Below are 7633 nucleotides of genomic sequence, written 5' to 3' on the forward strand. Positions count from 1 at the left end.
CAATTCTGTGATTCTGTCATCACCACCAGCATCTCCATGTTTCTCCTGCCTGCAGAGGATGCTCCTGGGATGCCCTGCTGATGGTTGCTACCAGCGATCCCGGGCTGGGTGGTGACATTTGCCAGTGCTCTGGGCAGGGTGCAGCAGGGGGAGGGCAGAGGCTGCTGCAGGCTGTCCCTGTCTGCTTGCCACTCAGGGTCACTTGTTCCAACAGAGGCACATCCTGGGAGAAGGCCACACCACACCTTTCCTAAGGATGCTTCAGAAACAGCTGCTTTCTATCACACGTCGGGAACGATCCCTTGCATCAAGGCCAGCTAGAATTAATCTTCAACTTACTTCTTTCATTGTCAAGCAAACATTTCGAGTGCCCGGGAGGCAATATTTGTCTCACATAATTTCCACAACGGGAGCTGTAATCCTCACTTTCATGGCTCATCTTTGATGAGTTCCTAGGTGTGACAGTTTCACTGGTGCCGTCCCCAGAGCCACGTCAGGCTCCCATTAGCCACGGTGCTCCAGGAAACCAAATGACAGAGGGAGTGAGAACAGCAGCCTCCAGAGGGCATTTCAAGTGACCACACTAGAGCTTTTTCCATTTACCTGGATTAAAATTGGTCACAGAGAAAATGCAAGCAAATACCTGAGAAGTGTAACAAAACAGCATTTGGCCAGACGACAGGATTAAGTTGGGGGGGAAATCCACAGTGTAAATAAAGTGTAAACTATGTTTGCATAACATTGGATTAATAGCTCTTTTTTAAAACCACTCTGGGATTAAAGAGACTCATTTCATATGCTGGGGACTTGTGCTCTCTCTTCTTAGCCTAATAAATGCCAGCAAATACATCTAAGAGAAATAAAAAGCTTTGTTAGCCCGAAGCCTGCAGAGCTTTACTCAGGCCTTTGGAAAAGGAGCAAATAGCTGTAGTATTCTTGGAGTAGACCTGTGTATTTTATACAGTTTTGCAGCAAGGGTTCCCTGTGGGGAGGGATTTCTGCTGCACATCTCCAGTCCTGTTCACCCGCGGGTTTCGTCGACAATGATTTGGAAGGTGGTGATGGGAAGGGGAGCTGGCTGCCCACCCACCAGCACACACAGCCTGCATGTTTGAAAGCCTTTCCAATCCCTCATTCCTAGCACTCCCACCCTTTCTGCCCCAGCCCTGCTCCATATTCTGCTGAAGTCCTGTCATTCCTCCGAGCTGCTTAAGGGCCGCTCAGGGGCTCTGGCTGGGATCAGTTACCTTATTAGTGTGGAATAATCAATGGATGTGGTCCCTGATTCCTTCGGTTCTTTGGTTTGTGGCATCTTCTAATGACACCCATTTGCATGATGCTCCCCACAGGCTCGGCAAAAATAGGCTTCTTAAATGTGGCACATCCAGAAACTGGCCATGGATGGGGCATAGCAGCACGTGGGAGGGAAAGCCTCACCCCCACCCCCCCATTTTCCCCAGCAGAGACGTTAAATGGGTGTTCTAGCCTTTCTCTTTTGTCCCTGTTGGCTCCTGTGGTTGTGGCAGTTGGTTGTTGGTTGTTGTTGCCCCAGAGCAAAGTGTGGCACCTTCCACCCAAAACACAAGTCCTCCCTAGTGCTTCAGCTGAACAGGGCTAATATCAAGCAACCAGAATTTTCCAAAGAGCAACAGGTGAGATTTTTACCTCTTTTCCTGTTCTTCTTTTCCCTTTCACCTGCTCCAGAATCAGGCTGTAGAATTGGCACCTTAATCCCAACAATGATGGTAATTAAAAACTTAAGTCTCCATAAACAGATGCAAATAAATTAAGGAGGCAAAGGTCTGAATTAGAGGCTAATCCTGGTGGGGTAGTGAAAGCCAAGGGGCCAGTAATTCTTTCCTTCTGTGATTTCACCTGTTCCTGTGGCAGGACTAGGCTGTGGCACAGCACAGTGTGATGCCTGGACATGCCACGCAGGCACCAACCACTCATTGCAAAGCCCTGCCTGTGTCAGGGAAGGGGACACACTTCCCAAACCTTGCAGCTGTGAAGGTGTGGGTGTTAGCTTGAAGAGGGACCTGTGTGCTGATGTCTTCAAACCATGAGGTTTACTGCAGGCATTTCAAAAGGCTGAGTTCAGCAACCACTCATTCCCAAGCACTGTGCACAGCCCTTTCCTCGCCTTCCTACTGCCAGGACACCAGCAGCCAACAGAAATGACTTGGGTTTGGGTCCAGAACTGAATTCTGAAGAGCAAGGACCTAAGATTTATGCAGTTGGATGAAAAGTGGGATTTTTTTTTAGGTTTTTTTTTTCCATGTGCTTCCTTGTGCTGAAGAGTGCAGAGTGCCGAGCTGTTCCAGCACCCTGCTGCTTTAGCCTTCTCTCAAGTAGCTGGCCAAGGCTGAGCTTGTACAGAAGCATCTTGCACTAAAGCATCAGGATCAGTGAGGGTCCCAAAGCACTGAGATCTTTCTGGGCTGGAAGTGATAACACCATAAACTGAATCATATTCATGTCATGACGTGATCCACGCGCTCCTACAGGTGGATAGATGTTGATTATCCATCAGTATGGATTGATGGTGGATGATGATTCAAAGCTGACCTGCCAGGTAGCTGGCTGTCCTGGGCTGTTTATCTAGTCAATTCAAATCACTGGTGTGATTCACCTTATTTATTTAAAACTGGAATTGACTTGTATCACCGTGACAACACCTGTACCTCTAAAATCAAGTCTCTGTGTCTCTCTTGCAGGATGGGGAAGGCCAGACTGCCCTCCATTATGGTAAGTTGCCCATCAGCTCAGTTGTTCCCTTTTAGCAGGATGGATTTTGCAGCTGGAGTCAATGGTCTATGTACAGAAAGCAAATTTCAGCAAGAATATGAGCAGGGAAGCTGGGTTTGATTAACCAGCAGCTACTTCCACTGGCAAGTCCCAGTTTGCTATGAGTAGGAGCCCTGGGAGAAGCAGTGAGGAAAACTGCTGTCCTCCCTTCCCTCTCCTCTGCAGATTTCACCTTAAAGCCTTCCTTTTCCCCCAATCCATGATCCACTTTCTGCAGAGTTTGTCCAGTGTGTCTCCAGGGTGCTGCTGTGCTACCTCCAGACTCCAGAATTGGGGAATGCTGAGTCCCTCAGCCATCAGGGGCTTGAGAAGAGGGTCTGTACCAGCTGGTACAGCAGGTGAGGGGACAAAGACAAGCAAAAGGGGCCTTCCCCTCCACATATCCTGGTGACAAACCTGTTTGCAGGTTTGCAGCAGCTTCCTCACTGCCAAAACCAGCAGAATGAAGTTGCAGTGGGTGTCCCTCCTACAATTATGTGCTAATTAGATATGTCATTTCATAGCAATCTTTAATTGCAAGAGAAATTAATGAGAAAAGTAGAGGCTAACGTGACACGTGGTGCTGATCTGTGGGGAACAGGAAAAAAGTATCAATTTAATCTGTATCATAGTTTTTTTTCCCAAAATTAAGACCTACCCAGTTATGCTCTCTCTTGATGCCTGTGACTGTGTAATTAAGAGCATCCTTGTCATTCTGAAGTGTTTGTGTCTTTTTCTCTCTTATGAGCTCTCCACAAGGACATTAGCAGGGTTGCAAAATTGCTTTGCAGACCATCAGTCCAAGGCACTGCATTTGGATCTGGATCTAAACTACCAGATTCCAGGGCCTCTGAGCAGAGACTGTAATTACAATAATGTGTGATTTCTCCCCATGTAAATCTTTCCTGTAGGTGACTTTATTTTTCCAATTCTTCTAATTCTGACTGATGCAGCAAATCTGTTGCTCAGGGCTGCAGTATCCACGGAATGACAGCACTCCATGGTGCTTCTTTCTCTGCCTGGCTCATTCCACGTTTTGGGTTTTCTCTCTCCTGGGGAGATGCCTCTCCCCTGCTCCTAACTCCAGCACTGACATCTGCCTCCTGAGGGGTGCAGAGTGGGTTAGAGCAGGCTGTGCAGGAGCATAGCATGTAAGTTATCCAAGAGCACCTGCTTCAAGCAAGTCCAATCCATGGAAGCAGAGGGTGGATGCATCACCTCAGTGTAAATCCCTCAGGTAGATCCCTCTGGCTGGTGGCTGCAACTGATTCTACAAACCTAAATTTAAATTAACAATATTTCAGAAATGCTTTCTCTGATCCACCCAGCTCAGATGCTTCGATATTGACAGTGAACCAGGGTTTTTTTCATTCATGTTTTTAAGTGTTAAAGTTTTTTCTTCCCTTTGAGTGTGATCCCCTTGTTGCACGTTCTCTTTGGGGAAGCCCCTCATGGTTGCTGGCACAACAGGTCCCTGACCCACCATCTGAGCTGATCTGAGCTGATCTGGTCAGAAATCAGCCCAATCTTGAAGACAACTTGTTAAAGGAGTGAATGGTTTTGCTTCAGGTGGCTATTGGCCTGAAACTGGAACTCACTGAAAACCACCTGATACCATCTCAGTTAGAGCTTCGTTAACCAACCTGTTAATTGCAGCAGGGAGGCATGAGAGCTTGCATGTCTCTGTCGGTGCTGTTTGTTGGAGGCTGTTCAGGGAAGGGTTAAACCCAGCCAGCAAGGCCCAGCGAGACAGCCACGGGCTTTTAGGGTGTCTCCATCCCTTTTTATGAGCCAGCATGGCCTGACAGCTGTCCTTGTGATGACAGCTCTCCTGATTACAGCCGGTGGGGAACTGCATCCTGCGGGGGGTTATAAATCCTCCCTCCTTCCGATCGGTGCCGACCCCGGGTTTAATCGGAGGTTAAGTGGAGGCCACCGGCAGCGAGGGCTGAAGGCACCAGGGCACCCACTGCCCTGTGGAGCTGTATGAGCACAGTCTCCCTCCTAAACAGCCTGTTAGTCTTCCTCTCCATCCATCCATCCATCCATCCACCCGCCGGGAATACTAAAATCATTGCTGCTGCCTCTCCCAGAGGAAATCAAGGCTTGCTCCGTGGCCACGTGGCCGCCGAGTGGGCAGGCTCTGTATCCTCACGGGTGCTCCAGCTTCCCTGCAAAGCACCATCTGTTCGCCTCTGTCTTGTGCTGTGGGAGGGGATGCTGGAGGGAAAATAAATAATAATCATAAAAAAAAAAAAAAAAGAGAGAGAAGAAATTCATCATCTGAACCCTGAGGATTAATGGAGTCGGAGGGCGAACTGCGCTGAATGGGAACTCATCTCCACCCGTGCCAGTGTCAGGGCTGCTGCTCCAGCCCCTGACAAATCGAGGGTCCCAGGCTGTGATAAATCCAGCAGCTGTGCTCATCCCCCCCTGGGACATCCCCAGCCCACTTGGGAACACGGGCTGTGCCTGCTGGTGGCACCCAGTGAGGAAACCACCTCCCCATCCACGCGAGCTGCCACCACAACTTTCTGCACGGGTGCTCTGCCATCACCCCCCAGCCTCACCCACATCCCCACCTGCTTCCTCATCAGCCCCTTTCCCCTTTTGTTGTGTTTGGGGTTTTTTTTCTTTTTCTGTATAAGCTCGAATCACGTCAGATTTATTTTAATTAAACATTGCTGCTTGTCCCTGTGGGTCAGCAGAAAGCTGCAGAGTAATGCAAAAGATGCTCCAATTACCACATTTAATGGCAAAAACAAGTGAGTTGGTTAAAGCCCCTAAAATATAATTAAAACCCATCACTATCAATGCAAGAGAAACCTGCTGGCTTTGGGGTCTGGTAAGGCAAGTCAGGGCTGAGGCAGTTTTTGGCTTCTCTAGGCTCTGCTTTTCTTGGGTTGGAGGGAAAATCCAGGGACTGAGACTTCATCTGCAGTCTGTTAAAGAGTTTTTCCTGGGTGTTTTTCTTTTTAATGTCCTCAGGTGAGGTTGGAGAGGGAGCTGAAAGCTGCCATGCTGTCCTCGGGGAAGGGAAGAGCTCAGGGCAAACTTGGTTCTGTCTTGGCAGAATCAATTTGGGTTGTAAAAAACAGTTGCTAGGGTTGGAAAGAGCAGTGGTGTGTTGTCCCTGGGTATGGGCACGTCCACCAGAGCTGGTGCTCAGGGAAGGGCCAGGCAGTGGCTAAAAAAAACACCTGAATTTTCTGCAGAGATGGATGAAAGTCAGGATAGAGGCAGTACTGGTGATGTCCTGCCTGGGACATCCTGCCTGCAGAGCCCTTGGGAGGTTCAGGAAGCAGGTGAGAGGTCGGGGTTTATAAATGTGTTAGAAATTATCAATACACGATAAATCCTGGGTACAGAAGAAGGTGGGAAAGGCACCCCCAGGTGGCTTTGGGACTCTCTGTGGTGCTGCAGTAGCACTCTGGGACTCTTCCTGGAGTCCATCTCCAGTCCTGTGAAGGAGCATGATCCTGTGCCCAGGATCTCCCACCCTGCATCCCTGGGGCTGCATCAGCAGCAACCCCTCAGGGCTGCTGCCTTCTCACGCCTTTCCTCTGCCTTTTGGCACTTGAAAACCCAAAGGTAAGTAATACACTGAGTACAGAACACTGCCCTGAGAAATGGATCAGCTGGGGCGGGCCAGGTGCTGAGGCAGCATTTCCTGCCTCTGGGCCAGCTCCAGCCCGGCTCCAGCAACGCCTCAGGTCAGGTAACTTAAACCCAGACTGACCCCTCCTCTTTTTCCTCCCAACCCCAGCTGCTGCCTGCGAGTTTTTGGACATCGTGGAGCTGTTGCTGAAGTCGGGAGCCGACCCCAGGCTGCGGGACCAGGAGGGCTGCCTGCCGGAGGAGGTGACAGACTGTAAAGCCATCACTTCAGCTCTACAGCAGCACACGGCTGGCCAGGCTTAGCAGAGACACCTCCACAGGAACAACCTTCTCTTCCCCCTGCTGCCTTCCAAAAGGGTTTGAAGGGCAGCTTGTAGAACACAGGGTCTTGGGTGGGCTCTCCAGCACCAAGGGGGCTGGCTGGCCAAGCACATGTCCAGGGCAGGATGGGATCAGGGTTATGCATGCTGTGACATTTAGCAGTTTGGGGTTTGGGGGGTTTTTTTGGGGGTGGGGGGTGGCCAGGGAGGGGAGAGATGGTCTGGAGAAGCCCCAAGTATTGTTGTAATGTATTAAACACAAGTGGGTGTCTCTCCTGTAGGAGGGGTGGGGGGCTGGGCCAGGTATGAGCCTCATTTCTCCTGTTCAGGTTGAGTTTTGGTTTTCATTTGTTGTTTGTTATTTTATTCTCCTGGGTCCAAACGAAATACTATAAATAAAAGCACAGTGTGGGGAAGGAGCCTCTGTGTGGTTTTCTTTCAGGGAGGGACTTGATTCCATGGAAGCATTCAGGGTGGGAGGCAGCACAGATCTGTTGGAGCCCTTGGGAAGCTCTGCTCAAGCTCTCATCCTTGGGGAGAGGGCTAGAAAAGCTGGTGGGGACATATATCTGTCTGTCCATCCCTCTAGTTCTCACCTAACGTCTGTAAGACAAGTGTTTGGTGACAACCTCTCCAAGCTGAGAGGACTCTGACCATGTCACACAACCACTTTGCTGAGTTCAATGGCATTAAAACCCCTCCCCATCAGCAGCTCCAGGTCCTCCTGTCACATCCCAGTCCCTGGGGTGGTTCTTCAGGCATGGGGGTTGTGTATGGCCGGGACATAAACCTGCACTCACCCTATGGACCTGTCTGGGACACTTCATGGTCCTCTCAGATGACCAAAGACCCAGAAAAGGGGAAATTTGTGGCAATACTTGTCCTGGAGTGGGCAAGATGGTTTCCTG

At 49.9% G+C, this 7633-nt stretch overlaps 1 protein-coding gene across 1 annotated transcript in view; it reads left to right on the forward strand.

The window, feature by feature from the left end:
• Window positions 1-6708, forward strand: part of ACBD6 (acyl-CoA binding domain containing 6) — a 101267-nt gene extending 94559 nt beyond the window's left edge. The window contains exons 8-9 of the mRNA XM_009994667.1: window positions 2718-2748; window positions 6554-6708. Coding sequence (XP_009992969.1) covers window positions 2718-2748; window positions 6554-6708 — 186 coding nt within the window. The remainder of the gene's footprint in view (window positions 1-2717; window positions 2749-6553) is intronic.
• Window positions 6709-7633: the final 925 nt, after the last annotated feature.

Source organism: Chaetura pelagica, unplaced genomic scaffold (genome assembly GCF_000747805.2).
Source record: "Chaetura pelagica isolate M959 unplaced genomic scaffold, ChaPel_1.0 scaffold363, whole genome shotgun sequence".
Lineage (NCBI taxonomy): Eukaryota > Metazoa > Chordata > Aves > Apodiformes > Apodidae > Chaetura > Chaetura pelagica.